Source organism: Oryzias latipes, chromosome 24, assembly GCF_002234675.1.
Source record: "Oryzias latipes chromosome 24, ASM223467v1".
Classification (NCBI taxonomy): Eukaryota; Metazoa; Chordata; class Actinopteri; order Beloniformes; family Adrianichthyidae; genus Oryzias; species Oryzias latipes.
In genome coordinates this window covers 2773405-2795197 of record NC_019882.2, presented here as the reverse complement: position 1 = coordinate 2795197, position 21793 = coordinate 2773405, and the positions used below count along the sequence as shown (strand labels likewise).

The window sequence follows — 21793 nt, the reverse complement described above, 5'->3', positions numbered from 1 at the left end:
TGAAATACAAATGTGCCACAAAAACCTGCCATCATCACATTTTGGGTTATTTTACAAAAATAGTTAATTCTGCTAAACTAGCGCCCTGTAATGACGTGGTTGGCTTCAATATTAGAATTATATTAGATTATATTAGAATATTAGAATCTTTAAATGTGACTTTTACAATAGATGTTCCGCAAACCAAAACAAATTAAAAAATAAGGAATTTTTTATGGAATGGAAAACAGCTTAAAAACATGAAATGCAAAATTTCTTTCATGCTTTAAATGTAGTTTTTCCTTCATATAAGCAACACGTTTTCTATTTATGTAAGCAGTAATCTTGGATTTTTGTTGTAAATTATATTTAGGAAATCACCATTTAAATGAAACCCAACGGTTTTCAACGCCATGATAAATACTTAAAAAAAAAAAAATCACTTGAAAAGCCTCGGTGGCTAAATGTCAGGCTTTGACAGGTGCAAAATATCACCAACGCCATCAGGCCCCATCGTGCAGATGCCATCTGCTGGAACAAACAGCTCCTTCATGAAAGCCATCAGATCTCATGCACGTCCCAATCTACAGGTCTCTGTTAAAGAGCAATCACTTTCAACAGTTTCTGGAACGTATCTCTAACAATCAACGCCACATTCATTTCTGGAGACGTCTCACCAATCTGTGCCTACTCCCAGCAAAACAGCTCTTGTAAGGCATGAGAAATCCTCAAGACCCCTCAAGTCTCCAGCTGTCCTGATTTCAGTCTGCGAGGCAGTGAAGGAAGCGTGTAGCCTCAGAGAATAGTCCATGATGAGAGCGCTTTAGTGTTTTTTTTTTTTTTTTCCTCCCGCTTTTGCTTAAATCTTCTGAGCTGCTCTGCTGGAGCCTCAGCTCTGCTGTCAACCAGGCTGGACCAAGCAACAGGGACACTAAGAGAAAAGGAACTTGTGTCCCTCAAAGACACCGCTTGGCCCTTTGTTTCCTCCAACAATGGGCTCAGAAAGGACTTGGACTAGCACAAAAAAAAAAAAAAAAATGAAAGAAAGAAAAGCACAGAGTTGTTCTGGCCTGTACTGTATACCAAAAAAAAAAGTGCATATCCTGCTGTTTAAGGCGTGCATGAAAAAAGAGGCCAAAATTGGCAAAAGACTTGAATAAAAACAACAAAAAAGCAGCCCTTGGAGCATCCACCGGCCTGCAGAGGAGCACGACAGGATGTCAGACAATGTGCTCCTGTTCTTCATGTGCCGGAAGGGGATGAGAAAAATCTCAGGTCCCAGCTGGTGTAGTGGGTTCCTTGTTAAGCTGGTAGGAGATCCAGCATCTGTCAAGTCGTTGTAGTTAAGTTTTAACATTGGAAAACTCCTGTGTATGGCCACCAACCCGCCCCAATGCCTCTGGGGGTTTGAATGAAAACAAACCTGGAAACTTTTCACAAGACACAAAAATAAGTTGAGGGCAGGAAGTAGAGGCATTTACTGCATCCATACTGACAGTGAGGGAAGGCCATGTCACATAGCCACTATGTACATTAGGTACACCGATGAAAATTGGTAAATATACGTGAAGAAAGTGAGAGAAGTTGTGGTCCTTACGCGAAACCTTTCATAGATGTATCGGGAATGAACCACATTAAAACAATGGAAGGTGTACGAATAAACCATGCAAAGAAAATCAACGTAAAAGCCAAATATGGCCCAAGATTAGTGCGTCAATTATGTAATGTATGTCCACCGTATGCGCGATATAAAAGTTATACATCGGTCCGTGCGTGCAAGCTCTGTTAGACATACACGGAACCATCGGGGTAAAACAAAAATGTACAAATGCATCTTGTAAATAACGCAAAATTGCGTAAAACTTATGTAATTATCGCGTTTAAACAATGTAAAATACGCATAAACTACGTAAATCAAGTTAAAAAATTTGGAACTGCTCAAAACCAGATTTACGTGAAGACCCATCGCTCCAAACCCTCGACATGCATCTGCATGTTGACGAATGACGAAGGCAAGAAACACTCATGAATGACTTTAATCATGCATAAATCACAACAGAGCAAAATGTCACACGCAGAAAATGTGCACAATGTACATAATGGCTGTGTGACACGGCCTTTAGTTTTATTATGAGGAGAGGAAATGTACAGTTTAGACTTTCTACAAAACTGCTCCTCCAATAATTCAACTTTTTTTAGTAAATGTTCTGCTTTATGAGTTACACTTTATGCATGTTTTTTAATAAAAAATTCAATAATCCTAATAACTATGTCATCAGGAATTACACAAGTTAATAAAAGCATGCAGATTTCTTTTATTTGATTTGATCTTTTAGAATATTTATCCTAAGTAGGAACAAAATTAATCCATTAAGCCAATATACATCCAATAATGTGAAAATAGTTACAATTTACTGCTTTTTTATGACTGTATTACTAGATGTTGATGTAGGGATGCAGCGACTCACTTTCTCCACGATTTGATTCAGATCTGTTTTTGGGTCACAGTTTTTTTTTTGGGTTTGATATAAGATTCGTGTTTACAAAACACCAACCAATAAAAATAAAAAGTATAAAAAAAATCATGTTTATAATCAGATAATAAGCAAATAACAGTGAAGAAAAACCTTTTGGTTGCTTCTCCTAAGCCTGGTGTGATGTCATAAAACGAAAAAAACAAGTTAGGACATTTGTTTGACATCTTTGAACAATTTCTGTTTAATGGTGTCACACACAGTTTAGTTTTAAACATCTGCTTCTGATGCATTGAAATAATACTCACTAAAGTTTAATTTTCTTAATGTATTTCAGAAATTGCCCAAAGATCATGTTAAAAACACCAAAAACACCGTTTGAATCGAAGTGGGTCTGTAAAAAATAAGCAGTGGATGACCGTGAGAGATCCTTCTCGCTTGCCGTCCTTGAAGACGATGTTTAGTTTATGACAATGGTCACTTTTCTCACTGAAGCTTTAACATCACAATCGGCGTCAAGGACTCCGCTTTTCCTCTACGGTTTTCTGTTCAAACCCTCAACATCTTACTGATTTACATTTTATGGTCAATAAACAATTTTCATCAGAAAAATCATCTCTTAAGATAAAATGAGTGGGGCAGGAAGGTGAAGTAATGAGCTGTGGTACTAGCGAATTAGTTAATAATTATAAAGTAATTACATAAATTAAGAGTTCTGCTGATCAGAGCAAAGTGATCACTGAGGTGTGCAGAGAGGGTGAGAAATAAAACCAACCAATCAGACTAGAGAAAAAAGGATGAAGTTTAACAAAATACTCATATGTTCTCTGTGTTGCTAGAAAAAATACATCCTTTCCATCCAGGATATTTATGAATGTTTTTGGAAGTATTTACATTTATATGGAGAAAAGCAGCCCAAATGGTTCTTTGCCTTACTGGCTGATTTATTCCTTCCATCGCTCCAAAACGTGTGAAAATTGCGCTTCGAAATTAAGGCACGCGGTTCTGAAAATATGTGGGACAGTTGGATGAGCTGACAGGAACAAAAAGAGTAAAATGTAGGAATTTATGTCAAAGAAGAAAATTCAACTTAAGAATTAGAGGGAAAAAAAGCCAGTCTGCACATTTTCATGAACTTTTTGCAACTTGAAATAAAATAAATAAATAAATAAATAAAAAAAGGACTACAGTATCACAGATGAGTACACTTCCAGCCCGAGTACTATTGAGGACGTCATTGTCAAACTCCATCTTCCTCCTCGTGGCAGATGACATTGTCATTGTGCAAACGCACACGAGCGTTGATGCAGATGCACACGTGCAGCCATGCAGATGCAGGCTATGCAAATGCGCCATCACACACTCGACTCCACCAGAGGAGCCAGAATAACACTAATAACACTGTGCCTATCAGGAGTTTCTGGCTGCTGCAGATAACATAATGTATGCTTGGCGAGGGCTTGATCAGAACTGTAAGGAAGCCTGAGAGGGACAAGAGTTTGTCCATGACGTGTCGTGAAGCCTGGAGGAACAAACGGGGCTAATTGAGTGAAATGAATCATCTGGACACAGGTCTGGTGTTCTTCCATGAGTGGAAGCTGTTCAAACTGTGTATCATATGTGCTTCACCTTGACATGGTTCACTGAGCATTTAGGTCCATCTGGAAAATCCAGCTGTGCTGGGAACCAGCTGCTATCCCGCTCATAAAAAGAGGATTTAAAATCAAAAGAAACCTTCAGTTTCAGAGACTTTTTCAGACCCACGTTGAAACATTTAAGTCATGAAGAGGTTGTTATCCAGGTGGATTCGTCCACTGCTGTTTCGTCGTTCACAGCCTGAGTTTTTTTAACGCAGTGGAACTTTTCCCACCTCCAGCACTGTGAGAAAACATTGCAAATGCCGCAGCAGCAGCAGCAGCCACGGCTGCAATTAGGTTCCCAAACATTTAAAGCTTGCAAAGCGGCGCTCACAGTTTGTGGCTCTACATCTGCCTTTGCAAACCAGTAAAAATAAGCAGCGCTGCAAATTTAAATGTCTGCATGTGTGGAAAATTAGAAAAAAATAGTAGAGCAGATAGAAATGATTCAGATTTCGAATTGATTTATTTTAGGCAACGAAAACAGACAAATTGATCGACTGGAGGATTAATCGTGACTTTATTTAAAACTTAAAAGAATAAAGCAGATTCATGTCCATATATGTCCATATGCACGTTATAACTATTCCTAATAAAGAATAGACATATTTGTTCTTTTACATACAATACACAGCACATTCAATCACTTACATGTTAAGTTTAAAAAAAAGTAATTAATTGTGTGAAAAGGAGTGGGACCTGATAGAACGCAAATAAAGTCTAAAAGTTTTTAATTTGAGGTTTATACACTTAATTCTAAATTTACAGTAAAAAATATAAAAAGAGAAACACGTAAAAAAAAACAACTCAGCATATCCAACTTTTACTGGGTTTTTATTTTATTCAGGGGATAATAAAAAAAAAACAAAGTTGTTAAACTCTTATTTTACCTCCCCAAAATTCTGCCAGAAGGAGAAACTTTAAATTTAAACAACATTTATCAGGACTTGTGTAAATTATTTTAAAATACATTTTAGTAAAATTTAAGCTTTTTTTGGGCTGGAGACTAGAAATATTCTTTATGAGTTTTTACAATAAATATTTATTGTATGGTAAAATAAAAATGTTTATTTTCTAACATAGCCATATGTATGTGGACGTATGGAAAATGTACTTCTAAAAAGCTCAATTTTTTCAATTTATCCATAAGAAGTCGATTGGTACTTAAAAATGTTTTTTTTTTTTTTTTTTTTTTTACTTTAAGTTATAATTCCTTTTGGATTCTAGTTCCTTGTAATAGTTTCTCCTCAGATGAAGCCTGAGGCTTGAAACTCATCTCTCGTGCGCTTGACGTGAACATCCAGCTGTGCTTCGATTCTGAAGCGGAATGAGGGTAAAAAAATAAAATAAAAAAGACCCCGACGCTGGATTTTATGTTTGCTACACTTTCTTTAGATAACATCGTCTTATTAGACCAATCGACCCTTCCTGTTAATCGAACGATTACTGCCTGATGCATTTGCTGCATAAAGACAAGATCTACAAAAACAATACACTTTTTTTAAGCTTTATGTTTTTTCAGTAGCATTAATGAGTAAAAAGGCTAAAACAGGAGAGCATAACTTGCAATAAACCTAAGTTGGTGCTTTCTCGTTGTCCAACATGCAGATTTTACTGCTCAAACAATCATCTCTCATCACCTTGGCTGTCCACTCTGCTGTTCTCATTTGCCACCCCATCATTGGCCTCTGCCCCCACCCATATAAAATGTTCCATCTCTGCCACTGACGTAAGTTATACTTGCATTAGAAAGTTAAATATGCTGGTCTCCTGGTCTGGCTGGGGAGGATCTGGTTCCCCTTATGAACACACGGTGCACTTTGGCAGCGTGCATGTATCTCCACCCCCACGTGCACGTGCACACTGCCACACTGCTCCCTGTCTGCTTCATCCCCCCTCCTAACCCATAGTCAATTGATGGACAGACATCTTCCGCTCATCTTTGTGTCAGAATTTCACTTTTGATGTAATATTTGTCGTCTCAGCAGATCTGGTATAATTGTTGCACAGCTTAAAATAATAACCTATTCAAATCATTCTCTACCTCGCTCCCTTTTATTAATTTCTAAGGTGGTTGGATTGGGGGCTATACTATTTACTTGAACCTCTACATCCAATGGACCTGGAAGAAAGCATTGAGTTTAGAGGTGATCTGCCGTCGGATGTCTAAATGACAGAGGTCACAAATACCATTGTATCTCAGAGGTCCACTTGAAACTGCGTAAAAGCGCTACAGCAGGCGGTAGCGCAGCAGATGCCACCAAAAAGTCAGTTAGTAACTAATGTTTTTTGCTAATGAGATTCTATAATTGCAACAGAGAGAAGCTATCCAAAGCAGTAGATCGCCTCCAACATTTCGCCATTTGCATGCTTATGCTTAAGGTTGAAAGACAAACTTTTCTTCTTTACCCTCAAACTTTTAAATGGGTTTGATAATGCATGCGAGGAGTGTAATAAGTACTAATGACATGACAGGACATTAGCAAGAATTGCTGCCCTCTCCAACTCATTATTCCACTGGGTTGACACCAGCTCAGCATTCGAAAAGAAATAATTCTCCTGTGACTTGGACAAATGATAATGGCTTAGATTGCAATCAAGTGATCTGAAAACTAAGCTAAGCAGGTTCCTTTTGGAAGGATATGACTCCAAAATAGGAAAATATCAGCCTTTTTTTCAGGTTTAAAGGTGTTTATCCACTCTCGCTAAAAAGGGAGTCGTGTCATACAACTCTGACATTGTAGAAAATACTCTTTAAAGTCCTTCTCTGATCATCTTTTGATCTTTTTCAAACTGTTCCCAGTGGTCTTTTAATTATGATTGTGCCGACTTTAGCCCAAAGCATTTGTCATTTTCTAGGGCATAGTTTCTGCAGATCCACAGGAGCTCACTAAGGCTGTGGCACACAGCCGCTACTTCAAAAATCTGCATTTTCCAGGTTTGAAATTTCGGTCTTTCGTGACAAACGTAATTCATCAGTGTTGCGTTCGTCATTCGTCGATGTGCACAGTTGTTCGTCGAGGGTTTTGGCCGTCGGGTCTTTACGTGAACTTTGGTTTTGAGTTGTTCCAAATTTTTGGTTGGTTGAGACTTACACAGTTTGTGCGTTGTTTATGTTGTCCATCCATAATTATTACGCACACCATAAGGCATTTGCGCGTGATTCTAGCTAGATGCATACGCAAATTTGTGGCCTTCCATGACCGTATGTCTAACCGACGTTTCACATATGTGCCAAAGATGTATAACTTTTATATATCCGCATATATAACATTGATTGACGCACAAATCAATGAATTGTATATAAACAGCGCAATATTCATGCACGGTTCATGCACGATTGCCAAATTGTGTGATGCTATAATAAAATCGGCCGATCTTCCGTCCCTCCAGCAGTCTATGCCGAGCCAGGTTTCTCGAGAGGTACTCAGACGCCTTTGTGGAAGGTGGGCTGGTACGGTGGGCGCGGATGCAACTCTGGGTGCGTGCCAGGCCCCTCTCGCAGATCCCCCCCAACCGTAGCTCCCCCAAACCCCTAAACAAAACAAAAATGGCAAGCGATATCGCAGCTATGCAGCCGTACAGTGTCAGTCATATGCCAGCTCAGACAAGGAAATCAAAGACATTCATGGATCCAGTCGTCTACAAGTGGATGCATCAGAATGAAACTAGTCTGCCCCTGATTCACAACAATTGGAATAAAAAAATGCTCAGAAATGCAGTTTTAAGCCTAATTTTCTTTATATCATGAGAAAATGCCACAAGAAGATATTATAAATACCAAAAACATGATTTTCATCTGAGTGGGTCTTTCAGATTTTAACTTGGGAGTAGAAATTTACAAGGACAGACCAGCAATCCATAAGCACTGGAGCATGGTGGGCACTATCAGAATTTTTGAGGCCTTTCAGTCACCTAAGAATTGTTGGCTCCCCCTGGAGACATTGAAAGCAGGGAGGTGTAAACAAAAAGAAGGAATGAAAAAAGTGATGAAATGCAAAGATTATTCGCCTGATTCCACTCTGGAGGCCATGGAAGCTCATCCCTGGCAGTGCAGTGTGCCGCGATGACTCCCACACAGAGCCTAACCCTGCCACTAACCTTTCTGCTTGAGTTGCTGTGACTTTCACAAAGTTACCCCGTAAACACGTATCCTCCATCCTCAGGGGGAGAAAAAAAATGACATTTAACTCAAGCAGTCTGTTGATAAGGGAATTTTTAGTTTTAATTATTCGGGTTTTGCAAATACGATGATGAGACCTGGAGGAAATGTAGCACCCCACCCCTCTGCAAAGCTCATAAGAAACGCCACAAACCAAACTCGTAAACGCAAGCAAGGTGTAAGAGAAGCCGGGCTGCATACTAGCGTTCTCTCACAGCAGCAGCGCTCGCCTGTGTGAGATGACCCGTCACAGCTGAGACCGTGTGGGTCAAACTGGGGTTTGGGTGTGGGGATATCAGCTATCCCACGCATCACAACAGTCTATATCTTTGTTAGTCCTCCTATTTTGTTTGTCAGAGAGACAAGTGGCTTTAAGAAAACCTGAAATGTGGTCAAACCTTATTTAAAGCACACTTTCTCTGGCTCTGAATATCATTAATGCAACAAGCTATTTATAGTTTCCTTCTGTACTTTTAATGTCAGATAAGATGGTCGTAGTTTTGTACGTCTGAGGGTTACAGAAATGCATCGGAGGAGGGAAATTCAATTATTCTATTCTTTAAACTTGCAATCAATTTAGTTTATTTGAATAATAGTTGAAGGATCTCTAAACCTGCTCCCAGTTGGACATGTTTGTCTCTTTAGGAAGGTGTTAGGGGGCATTCTATCCATAAAACTTTCTCAGTCAGGGCCTCTGTCAATATTGCATTATGCCTTAGTCCAGGAAAGGGCAACTCCAGGCCTCGAAAGGCTGCATTCCTGCATGTTTTCCAGTGTACCCTACTCTGGCATGGTCTAATTTGCTGGACACACCTGAACCAGGTAATCAGTAGTTGGATATCTAGAAATCATGCATAGTCACATGCACCTGTATGGGAAGTGGTCGGGTACTGCAGGTTTTTGGGTTGCCCGGGCCCGTGAAGGGCCGTAGAGAGGAGCGGCTGCGGGAAACTGCAAGACATACCTATAATGGAAAATGGAGTCATGAAAATGGAACGTACTATTGTACTATTATACATATACTATGCAAGTATACGTCATTTATGATATTGTCATGCCTGTTGTAAGTGTATCATGATGCTATCGTACGCTGCCCATATGCCAAACTCTAGTCGTAAGTAAGATGCAACTACTCGCCCCCGACTGACCGTATGAACGCGGGGTGTCCATGTGATACACTAGTCCCAATAGAATGCCCATAGGATGTCCACACTCGGGTCACCAACCGGTCTACGACTTTGGTGTTTCATCTGCGTGTCCCGTACAGGTTTGCCCATCTTTCAACAGCCCGCATCCACACTTATGGGTGGATACGGGCTGTTGAAAGCTGTTGAATCAGGCTCAGGCTTAATGAGCTCCATGGTTTCCCCTCTAGTGGGGTTACCAGCTTTATGATCTAATTCTGGGGTCCAAAAATTGGCTCCTGAGATCCATAAAACAGAGATTTCCATTATGAAAATAGTGGTACAGATAAAGTCATTACTTTCTAATTTGTCTTTTTCAAGGTTTTTCTGTGACTATGACTTGACTGCTTCCAACAGTCCAAAGGCACTGAAGGTTAATTGGTGACTAAACTCTCTGTGGGTGTAACTGTCACTATAAATGGCTCACTGCCTTTATGTGCAAAGCTGCAATTGCTTGCTGAACTGTCTAGGCCTGGCAACAAACCTTGCACACTCCAAGACAGCGTTGCCAGCAGATAGAGGACAACCGGTACTTCACTTAATATATTCAGGACCTTTTTTCTTTTGAAGTGATTTTAACCTGAGTGGTGTTTGTCAAAAAATAAATAAATAAAAACCCAACGTAGGCCAAGTTCCTGCAAACATCTACAGAGGAACCACAAAGAGAATACTGATTTGCTGCATCACCCACTAGCATGGGACATGCACAGCCTTAGGAGAAGTTTGAGCACAGGATGTACTTACCTTCTAGAAACTTATGAGCGAGCTGAAGAGTCTGTACAGCTACAATCTGATCTATTTGCAATAGAACAACAAGCTTTTACTGCAGCATTAGGACAACTAAACTTCATATTTCACAGAGAAAACAGCTTTATTTTGATTTGCTTGATTAAATATTCATTAACACTTGAATTGCAATGAGAGAAATACAAAAACAACATCTGCACCTTCATGCTACCAGACTTTATATAAAATTGAACTTTAAAAGTGTTTCCTGAAACTTTTTAATAACTTTTTTCTAAGTTTTGACTGTTGTGCAACACAGAAACTCTTAATCAAATAATTTTATAATATTAGTATATTCGTATTTTCTTTTTTTAGTTGAATTCAAGGCTCGACAATTATTGTGCCCTTGGGAAACACTCAAGCCCATATCACCTTCAGTTGTTCCAAATGTGTAAATCAATTTGGATAAAAGCATCAGCTAAATTATTTACAGTAAATGTAACAGTTTTCTTTGAGTGATGAACCACTTGTGGCTCGAAAACATGGCCTTCTAAATAAAAAGCGTTGAACTTTTTAAAAAAAATTAAAACTACTTTGGGGCAAACAATAAGTCTTTTGACAGAATTACGGTGAAGAGATCTTCATCCAGCCTCCTGCTTTCACAGCAATGTAAAAAACATTGGATTTGATGACTAAAGAGAGGAAATGAAACCCATCTTTGCTGTTAATCACACAGAAGCCATTAATCATGCAACATTTCGGAGCTAAAACACATTTTCATAAGTAACTTGAGTCTCAGTTTGTGGAGCGCCTTAATCTCGTAATAACTCTCATCGAGATTGCAAATTAAATAGTCGTAATTTTCAACATGGTAACTGATGCTCTGGGTGCTTGCAAAACTTTTTTTATGTAAAAGTAATAAGGCAACGGAGACAGATAAAAATAACCAATGGCACAAGCCGGGAGGCAATTCAGGAATCAGGAGTTTTTTTTCATCCCCCAGTTTAATCCACTTTGTCCAGAATCTTCCACTGTTTCTACATCAACCGAGGAGTGAAAAACTCGTTAATGCAAATTTCTGGCAGCAACTCAATGGGTTAAGGCATGTAGACAAAGTCAAGACAGTATCCTGCAGTTCAAACCGAGCATCAGAATGGGGAAGAAAGGTGACTTTGAACGTGGCATGGTTGTTGGTGCCAGACACCCTGGCCAGAGGATTTCAGAAACTGACCAAGTACAGGAATTTCCCCCGACAACCATCTCTAGGGTTTACAGAGAATGGTCCAAAAAAGAGAAAATACCCATTGAGCGGCAGTTCTGTGGGTGGAAATCCCTTGTGGATGCCAGAGAATAGCCAGACTGATTCCAACAGCAACTCAAAGAACCCGTGGTTCCAACCATGGTCTGCAGAAAAGCATCTCTGAACGCACAACATGTCCAACCTGGAGGCAGATGGACTACAGTAGGAGAAGATCACACCGCGAGCCAATCCTGTCAGCTAAGAAAAGGAAACTGAGTCTACAATTCACAAAGCCTCACCAAAACTGGACAATAAAAGATTGGAAAAGTGTTGTCTAGTATGATGAGTCTCCATTTCTGCTGCCACATTCGGATGGTAGGGTCAGAACAACTTGAAAACATGGATCTATCCTGCCTGGTATGAACAGTTCAGGCTGGTGGGGGTGGTGTACCAACTGAGCAGGTTTATAACGCCACAGCCTATCTGAGTATTGTTGCTGACAACGTCCATCTCTTTATGACAACAGTGTACCCATCTTCTTTAAGGCACCCTGTTATAAAGCTGGAATCATCTCAGACTGGTTTCTTGAACATGACAATGAGCTTTCTGGACTCCAATGGCCCCCACACTCACCAGAACCCAATAGATAACCTTTGGGTTATCTATTGGGTTTACGGGAGATTGGCATCATGGATGTGCAGCCGACAAGTTTGCAGCAACTGATGCTATCATGTCAATATGTACCAAACTCTCTGAGGAATGTTTCCAGTTCCAGTACAAGGGATTTCGGTTCATCCCGCAGCGCCAGTTCTGCTTACCAAAAGTGGCCTACTAGGCGGTTCGCATCTAATCTATTTAAATCAAATCTTTGCCTCCAAGGATTAATGCAGTTCTGAAGGCAAAAGCTGGTCCAATCCAGTCCCAGCTAGGCGGACCTAATAAAGTTGCCGGTGAGTGTATGGGTAAAGGAAATAGTTGGGTGTTTGGATAGTTTGAGGTCAGGTGGGAGTGACAGGGTCATTGGAGAATGGGGGGCGATGTGGCACCCTCTCCGGCGTGGCAGAGCGGCTGCTCCTCAGCTGCTGGATGATTATGCGAGGAGCAGCGGCGCTGTCAGGCTCCAGGTCCCTTTCACAGCACTGCCACGGAGCTTTATCTTGAAATCCCGGTGATTAATGAAGCCGGTGCCACGTTCTGCATGGAGTAGGTGAGCGAGGAATGATCAATCTTAATGAGCTATCTGCTGTCCCTGTATTAACTGTGGGGGAGGGGGGGGGTGCTGTAGGCAATGCTTCTCTTTAAAATAGGATAAGGAGATAGGACGTGCCCCCCCCCCCCTACTGTTTTGTACTAAAACAGTTATCTCAATGGATGCCTTCAAAGCTTTAGAGGCGGCATCATAACCACACTGAAGCCCCAAAATAAGATGTTTGACAGGGGGGTCATTAACACAGAGGTCCCATTCAAACACGTGTGTCAAGGTTACTCATGAGCGGCAGAATTACCTGCACATTCAGAGCACTCAGTGATTGGAATAAATTCCAGCCTCATTAATAATTTGCAACCTTCCAAGCTGTTGTGAATCCCATTTCAGCTTCGACTAAAGCTCCCTCAGATTAGTGGAATGCACTAAAGAGGGGGGAAAAAAAAGAAAGAATCAAACTCTTTCCTGTGATTCTCCCAAATCCTGATGTAGATGGCTTTAAGATGATCGCTCAGAGCGGCCCTACAGAGCGGTTAATTAATTCATGAATGCTTTCTTTTTCGCTTGGAAATGAAATTAGGGTGGAGGGGGTTCTCACAACACATATGGTTTGATATTTGCCTTTGCAAAAGTGGTACATTTGTCGTGAGGATGGGGCAAAGAGGATGTGTGCTTCAGCAGAGGAGAAAGAGACAGAGAGAAGAGGCAGAGGAAGGAGAGGGGAGCGTTTAATTAATGTGCCGGCTGTGATTAATGGTCTCAGTGCGGCTATCACAAACTGGCTGTGTTTTTAATAACTGCCCTGTCGCGCAACCAAAACACTCTCGCGCCTGAATCAAAATAAATATTTACCCGTCACTAATAATACGGGTTAGACTCCAAATAGTCTGAAGTCCCCTTGGTGACCAGCATCTATTCACAGAAAGGTTAAAAGGAGGGGACAGGAAACGCCTGTTGATGCCAACATAAAACCTTAGTCACAACTGACTGAGGTTGTAGACCACTCAGTGCGATAGAGCTAAAAGGTTTATACAGGCTTTTTTTTATGCTGAGGGCGACAGGTTGTAGTGAACACTTATACAACACGTAAGGTTAAGTAGGGTGAAGTACGTAAGACCCCCAAAATCCAGCGTATGATGTTGAGGTTTATTCATTTGAAAGAGCTCTACAAAAGCGTCAGTAATCACGTCTCCATGTTTGGGTTCATGACATCATTCAGAGACTCTCCCAGTACGGAGAGCTTTACCGCCTACTGCAGGAACTGCGTCTGAACGACGGCGCTTTCAGCGGTACTTCCGTCTCTCTGTGACCCAGTTTGACGACTGGCTGCCCCGCATTAGTCCGAGGAGGGCAAAAATAAAAACAAGAACAAAATTAGAGGATATATTTTTGTATTATCATCAAAAATATCATGATGTTGAGGAGGAGAACGATCAGATTCTCCTCCATGTTGGGTTTGGACTCCACCCACTGATGACGTCATCAAGATGTCACAGGCCAAAGCCGAGTTTCTGATTGGTTGAAGCAACACGCATTCTTCATGGCCAAATTTTGGCTAAGTGTGTGCACCAGATCGTCACGCCGCAGGACCTCTGATGTACTCAAAGTCGGAAGAGGCTTGATGCGAAATTTCAAAAAGTGAAAATCTCGATAATCTTCCAATATATGAAAGAATTGGTGTCATATGAAATATTAATTCCCAATTTATTATGAAGATTTCAAGCGGTTGGTAATTTCGCAAATTGAAAGTGACGCCACCCATACGTCACTACCAAATCCAAGTCCCTCATTGGTCAACTGGTTTAATTTAAATTTTTTACGTTGAGCTTGAAAACAGACTTACGTAGTCATGCATGTTGTGAGCGCGGAAGTCCGAAGTACGTGTTTCATAGACTTTTCATTGGAAATGGCCACTTGAACGCGCATTTCTGAGCCCAATGTGAACTTAGCGTGAGGTTTTATTGACAAAATCCTCAAATAAAAAGCGTCATAATTCCGACTTTTCTTCAATATTACCAAAATAATGACCTCCAAGATGCAGGAGACCAGAGATGCAGCAGGTTCAGTCTTCATGTAAACAAATGAGAATAAGCAATTCAAACTTTCCAGAGGCCAAAGGATGACTAGGGCCCACAGAAGAAATGAAACGGTCACAGCAGTGCCGGGATGAGTCGGAGCTGAATGTGAGGCTCAGCCAATCTCGCCATAGCAAAGTAAAACTCTGATCTTAACTCAGCAAGACATCTTAATTGCATTCACTAGCGGTTCCAGAGCGGCCTGGTCCCCAGATGAAGGCTGATGTGAGCTGACTGGAAGATGAACTTACTGGGCAGAGAGGGCTGCTGTATGTGCACCAGAGGAAACTGTGTTTGTGTGTCTACGCCTTTGTGTGAGCTGAAGCTATTCATATGAGTGTGCGTGCCTGCAAACAAGGGCGAGGAGAAACTTTAAATCAACGCCTGACATTATAATAGCGGTGCTGCACATGCTCAGTAGTGCAGCAGGTGGCCCAGCAGATCTGAGAAAACAACTCCATGTCATGTAAAGTTTCTTGCATTACGCCAGTTGAAAGAGAGCGGAAAAAGAGTGTAGCCTCGCATGTGACAACGTGAGGCTTAACCACAATCCGCTCCGAACAGCAGGCGCAGCTCGCCACACGTTAAGACTGAATAACAACATAAAAACCATCTTTTATGCAGCCGAGAAACTGCAGCAGGAATAAGAAGTCGTTTTCAATGTAAATGTCTCTTTGAGGCGTGTGCTGCCTCTAAATGGCGCTCAGGCAAATTTGCATGGAACCAAACTTGTCCCCGTTGAGCTGGGCATTAGCTTCCCCAGGCTGATATTCATCAGGACGGCCATTGATTTTAATGACTCGGTCAATAGACACACGCGGACTCCACTTTCAACAACTTCTTCTCCCTCTCTATCTCCAGCTCTTTCTATTTCCATCTCCTACTCTCGCCCCCCCCTCCTGCGTTCTGGCCCTGTTTTAACCGTCCTTTTACAACAACAATGTCAGTCACTTTGGAATCCCACGGTTCAGCAAATGTGCTGTCAGTTGAGGCACGCTGCAGCGACTGCTTATTAAAGGGAGATGCTTGACAAGATTTTGTTTTTATTCTGGTAAAATTGGGGTTTGAAGGAAACAAAAAGGTGATGCTGTGAAATAAGCAAGGAGAAGAGGTGGGAAGGAAATTAACAACTGCCAACGAGGATTCATGCGCCATGACTGGCAGGTATTATACAAAGCCCTGCTGCGGATGGAGGAACCAGGTAAGCAGATCGCAGCCAGGTTACTGGCACATCTCAGTGGGTGACTGAGTTAGAGCTGCCTTCCAGCTGCTTAGTGTGCATCCATAAACACACAAAAAGCATACCGCTCGTCCGTGGGCAAACAGAGGACTCGGAGAGAGACGCAGGCAGATGTGGATGTGCCCACTGATGCAGACCAAAGACAAATTGCTCCCTTTGAAGACCAGGCCAAATCAAATGTGAACTGTGATTTCTGCCACTGTGGCGTTTGGCTTCAGGGCTGTAAGGCTGACATCTGACAAAACGTCCACGCGGTTACACACCCAAAAAAGCAGCCGATCCTTCCACACACAGATTTACGTGAGCCTGGATTTAGTTCAAAAGGCAGATTTGGGAATTCATGAGGAGTACACATGATATCTGTGTAATATGTGTCTTAAATGTGCACAAAAAAGACACCTTTATATAAAACAGGTGCTTATCTGAACGATAATAAGGTGAGCTGAACATCCCATTTGTAAAAATGTTCACTTTCTGGAGATTTTAAATGTTCACTAGGGGTTGGTAAATCCAAACTAGACGCTCTTTGATGCTGGAGCTGGAGTCGTTTGATTAAAATAAACTTTCATTTGCATGTACGAAACATCTTATTTCTAATCAAATATATCCAAAAATTGTTAACATTAGGTTATCAGAAAATGCTATAACTCAAAAAAAAATTTTTTAGGATGTCTATCTATCATAAGATTGTCCGAGGATGAGAACGTGCAAATTAAAACAAATGCAAGTCTGACTGTTCTTAGTGTTTCCACTCCATTATATCAATAATAATAATAATAATAATAATGGATTGGATTTATCTGCGCTTTTCAAGACACTCAAAGCGCTTACATTGTGTATCAAGGTATGAGTCTCCGTTTGAATACTTTTGTCTGCATACTCTGATAAAGAAGTTGGTGCTAAGCAGTCAGCTGGCTATCCAACAACAAAACAGAGGAAATTGATCAGGTAAATGTACAATAGGGGCTTCTCTTAAAGAGCCGTTTTGTTAATGCTTTGTCGGCACTTTTCTCTTCTAATTTTATTTCAAAGCATTTTTTTTTTCGTTTTGTGAGTTTATTGGCTGTTTTTGTCACAAAGCTTTTAATTAGTCGGCTTCTTCTATAAATTTGGCTATAAAAATAAATGTCTTAGTTTGCAAACAAAAAAAACAAGCTTATTTTGGAAACATTATAAGGCTTCACAAAACATTTAATAATACAATAATAAAGTTCTCTTTTTTTAACAAAAAGAAAGAATTCAATTCTTAAGCAGAAACAGCAGATAGATGCTTTTACCAAAATATGAACAGAAAAAAAAAGAGGCGGTGTGGAGGTCTGTAGAGATTGCCCTCCATATTTTAACACTATGTGACGATGGCAGGGCAAAAGGCGTCTGTGCAGCATTAATATGCGGCGTTAATTGATTTACAGCACACTACATAACACCACTATGAGGTTGGGAATGCTATCAAAAAAAGGGAAATGACAGAAAGTGTCACATAAACAGACGAATGCAAAAGGGAGTCCAGCAGCGGACAGGCCTTGGGGGCCCTCGCTGTCGAGGCAGCTCATGCAATTCCAGCAGCAAAATGAAGTATTCCCATCAGCCACTAACTCACTGGTGTGCAACATTTTTCTTTTTCTCCTCCGGTTTTCTGACGGTGGGTAAATAAAATTCGAACAAAAGTGTTATTTTGAGAACAACAGTAAGTAGCACAACTCAAATGTTCTTTTTTTGACCTTCAAGCTGTTTTTCTCAAATATTTTTTTACCTCAGAAACCAGACTCAGCCCCCCATTGTAACAAGCTTGCAGTGCTTTTTATGTCAAATCAGACTCAGTGCAACAATCTGTCTAACACCACAGAATAATCCCATATTCACCATGACCAAGCAGATGAGGCTAGTAGACTCATTTCAGGCAGCCACCAAAACTAATAGTTTTTCCTTTTGTCACAAAACATTTGCTGATATAGAAATAGGTCAGGTAGGGGACAAACAATCTAAAACTAATTTTAAAGCTGGGTTTAAAGACCCACTACGATCATCTTTTTATTATAAAAGCGTTCCCAGTAATCACAAAAACAAACAAAAGAAACCTTGAGTTGTTTTCTAAGACAGTCCTGCAGAGTGGCAAGAGTTCATTAGGAATTCACCTCTGAGTTGTGGGGGGGACTGTTGGTGCAGAGCAACCCCAACTCCTCTTCCCGTCACCCATAATTGAGCTATCTTTTCCCGCTAGCTTACGACCCGAACCCAGAAACAAAAATTTGAATCAATGTGGGAGCCGTACATTTGGGAGCCAGATTCCAGCTTAGACCAGGACAACAAAGACATCAAAGTGCCTATATCACGTAAATCCGATTTTAAGTTTATTAAAATCCTCATTCTTCACAAAAAACAATTCCAAAGTGGTATTTTTATCCATTCAAGCATCTCCGTGTATTCCTCTAAAAACCTGCGCTCTGAGCATCAGCCCCTCCCTAACCACAAATCGAGTGCGTTTCTCACATTGTGATGTCACAAAGTGAAGAACAGCCCCTTCTAGGAAGACTCTGCACTGCCAGCATCCCCCCCAGGCTAAAACTCACACACGCTTTCTCCACGGAGCTAGCTGTGATTTACTTTTACATGCACAACATGCACGTCCATCTTTGCAAAAGCTCGGATGTTTGTTTTCGTGGGCAAGACGCAGGCTACGCTGCAGAGGCCGACTCTAGGTTGAAGTCATAAAATGGGCGGTACTCACAAGGAGCGAAAGGCGATGCCTCCAAGATCGATTCATCGTACCTCTGGGCATCTTTAGTTTGCCGAAGGTAATATATTATTATTTATATGAATATAGTTTACTCTGAAAGGCATCATATAGTGATGTAGGATCTAGTCATCTTCAGGTGGATTGGAATGGAGCGGAGCAGAGTATTTTCCACGTCACAAATGCGATCTTTGTCAAACAGCATTTTTTTCTATCTGCTTCTGATTTGCAATGACTTGAATAAAGAAAAACTCAGAAATGCAATTTTAGGCTTAATTTTCATTACATTTGTTCTCTATCTTCAGAAAAATGTCACAGGAACATTGAAAACGCGATTTTCATGAGAGAGGGTCTTCACTTCGACAATTGGTCGAGGATTTGGATCCATCTGTTTCAAGCATCATAAACAACTTCAAGGTTAAAGCAAACACAAATTTCTGGCTTTTGCAGACTCAGGCGTGAGGTAGAGCTGTGAGTCTACTTCAGAAATGCTGTGCAAGTCAACAAGGCTTCAAAAGATTTCAGGAGAGATGTGAGGGCAGGGACTGAAAGCTGTTCCCGCCTCGTGTTTAGTAGGACTTGTGTGGATTGCAAGTGAGTGCACAGGAAAGATTAGCTTGACACAGTGAAAACCAATTCCAGAGCACGACACTACAGATGTTTGCTGTGGTGTAGCAATTTAGGATCAGTACAACATGTTCTTTCTGGAAAGAATGGTCTGAGCGTGGGGGTGTGAGGCTGTTTACGGGGTTTTAGCCGCACCACTAAGTCTCCTTTTTTAGGCGTACTTCTATATTCCCAACAACCTTGGAGCAGCTTTGAGGTCAGCTGGCTGTGACTGTAAATTGTATCTTGGCAATCCATTGCTGGTGCTTTAAAGTCTTGTTTATCATCATCAGCGTTTGATGTGCTCTGGTATACAAACAGTTTGATTTAGTCACATAAGCTGGGGTCGCGAGCAGCGGGCCGAGGGTAGTGCAAAAAGGTTCAAACTCTGGGCTAGGACTGTCAGCAAATACAAAACGCATTTGATGGAAAAAACAAGTGGTAGACCCAAAAGAAATGAAGAAATATGTAAGTGCTGAAACAGTGGGCACTCACTGACACGTTGGCGCTTACCTTTAGGATGTCCTGGGTCACTGAACTCATACTTTCCGCTCCCCACAGTTCTCAGCATTTGCAGCCCATTTGCACCGTCTATACTGTCTGCGCAGGTGGGCTGCGCTGCAGCTTGTCCGTTGGTGAGTGGTAGGGCGGGGTGCTGGAGGAGACTGGGGTGAGAGGTTAAGTGACCATTGCCCATAATGCTGTGATGGTTTGGATGAATCACTTGGTTGGCTTGGCCGGCGAGCGCGGACGGCGTGACTGTTGGCTGGGCTGTGGCGAACGGAGGTTGGCTCGGCATGCTCAGAACCATGGAGGGCGGCTGCTGGGTTGACTGCGGCGTCAGTTGGAAGTGGGCGGTCATCAGAGGGTGGCCGGTGGGGTGCACCGGCGTCTGGATGGATGGGGTGACCCCAATTATGGGTGACTGTGCAGTCACGCTGTGGTTGAAAGATGGCGGCTGTGGGAGGGCGTAAGTATGGGGCAGTAGACTGGACTGGCTGACCGCTGCTACCTGAGCAGCCCAGCTGGGACCTGAGGGAAAGGCAGGCAAACAGAGAAAGGAATTCATGTACCTTCTTTAACGCCATATGATGCTAACTTGCAAAGTACCAATTAATTCAGGACTCCACTTAATGTATGCCTTAGTCACATGCACATTAACAAGTGCTGAGCTGCAGTTCTTTTGGTTGTCTGGGTCTATGTAGAGTAGTAAAGGGGACATCTTAAGACACGTACACACCGGACGCGTCAAATCGCGTACAAGCGGCCACTTTCAATAAAAAGTCTATGTAAACACAACCCTGAATTTCTGAATTCCGCATCCAGAACTTCCACTTTCACACCTCGCTACACAAGTTTTTAAGTCCAGTCTCTGGTCTACTTACATAACGGGCGTTCATTGATCACACGCTGGTAGTTCAACCAGCTGAACTTCTTGACTGCTAATCAAGCGGGAAATATTGAATTGTGACCGATCAGGTAGCAGAAGTACCAACGGAAAATGAATTTTATATTTGCCTTTTGTTGCCCAGCCAGAATTATATGACAACAAGCCTTTCACATATCGGAATAGAGCTGTGAAAAAAAAAGCCTGAAGCGAGATTTGCAGGATAAGGTAAGCTCAGGTGTGTCTTAATGGATGGCATAAAAATGGAACATACCATTGTTGTGCGTGTGTGTGGATCAAGTGTGTCATGACGTATTTGTAAGGCTAAGGCTAAGTTACCACTGAGGTACAGGTGATGCTGTCGTACACTCCAGGAGTTCTGGCTCCTTAGTGACCATGCGCAAAAGCTGCATCCACAGTGTGTGCACGTGATATGATTGAAAGAACGAAAAATTGGCATGACACACCTGCATCACACCTACTTCACCCTTACGTGTTGTTTAACGCTTTTAGGCCTAGACTTTTTCTAGACCATTGCGCCTCTTAAAGCGTCAACACAATCATCGTATTTCCAGCGGATTGTGAACAGAGAAAGGCAAAGTGTTCCCTACGACCTGTTGCCTGTAGAAATGATGTGCATGAACATTTTTGCACTACGGGCTTAATGAGCTGTTTATGAGGTTGATATTTTCTGAGTGCCTGTCACTAAAACAGGCAGAAGACTGGTTTAAATTGCAGCAGGTTTATTAGCTTAGCTAAAAGTCCACAAAGCTAAATCAGGGCCAGGCAGGCAGGGGTCAATAACGAGCGTGGGAGCATCAGAGAAGAGACTGGGGTAGTCACAATCCAGGCGAGATTCAGGGCAGGCGAAAACAGGGTCAGAATATCAGAAGGTCAGTTCTGGATGCTCAGTAATGCAGGCAGAGTGGCACAAGCTTCACACCTGAGGCCCAGTACAGTGCTTAGGTATGCTGTGAGTGATTGCAAATTAAATTCAGGTGTGTGGCATCCAGAAATTGTGCGCTGGGGTTGCTGGGGGATGTAGTGTGTTCAGAACTCTGGAGATGGTTCCCGCCCATGAACAGAGGGGGATACAGAGCCATTAGCATGTCACGTACAGGTTTGACCATTTTTCCTCCATAGAC

At 41.7% G+C, this 21793-nt stretch overlaps 1 protein-coding gene across 5 annotated transcripts in view; it reads right to left on the bottom strand.

Annotated features, from left to right (window-relative positions):
• Positions 1–21793, bottom strand: part of klhl29 (kelch like family member 29) — a 281080-nt gene that overhangs the window by 107592 nt on the left and 151695 nt on the right. For all 5 annotated transcript variants that reach the window (XM_023953095.1, XM_011491437.3, XM_004083387.4 and 2 more), the window contains one exon: positions 19775–20293. In XM_023953095.1, the coding sequence (XP_023808863.1) occupies positions 19775–20293 (519 nt within the window). The remainder of the gene's footprint in view (positions 1–19774; positions 20294–21793) is intronic.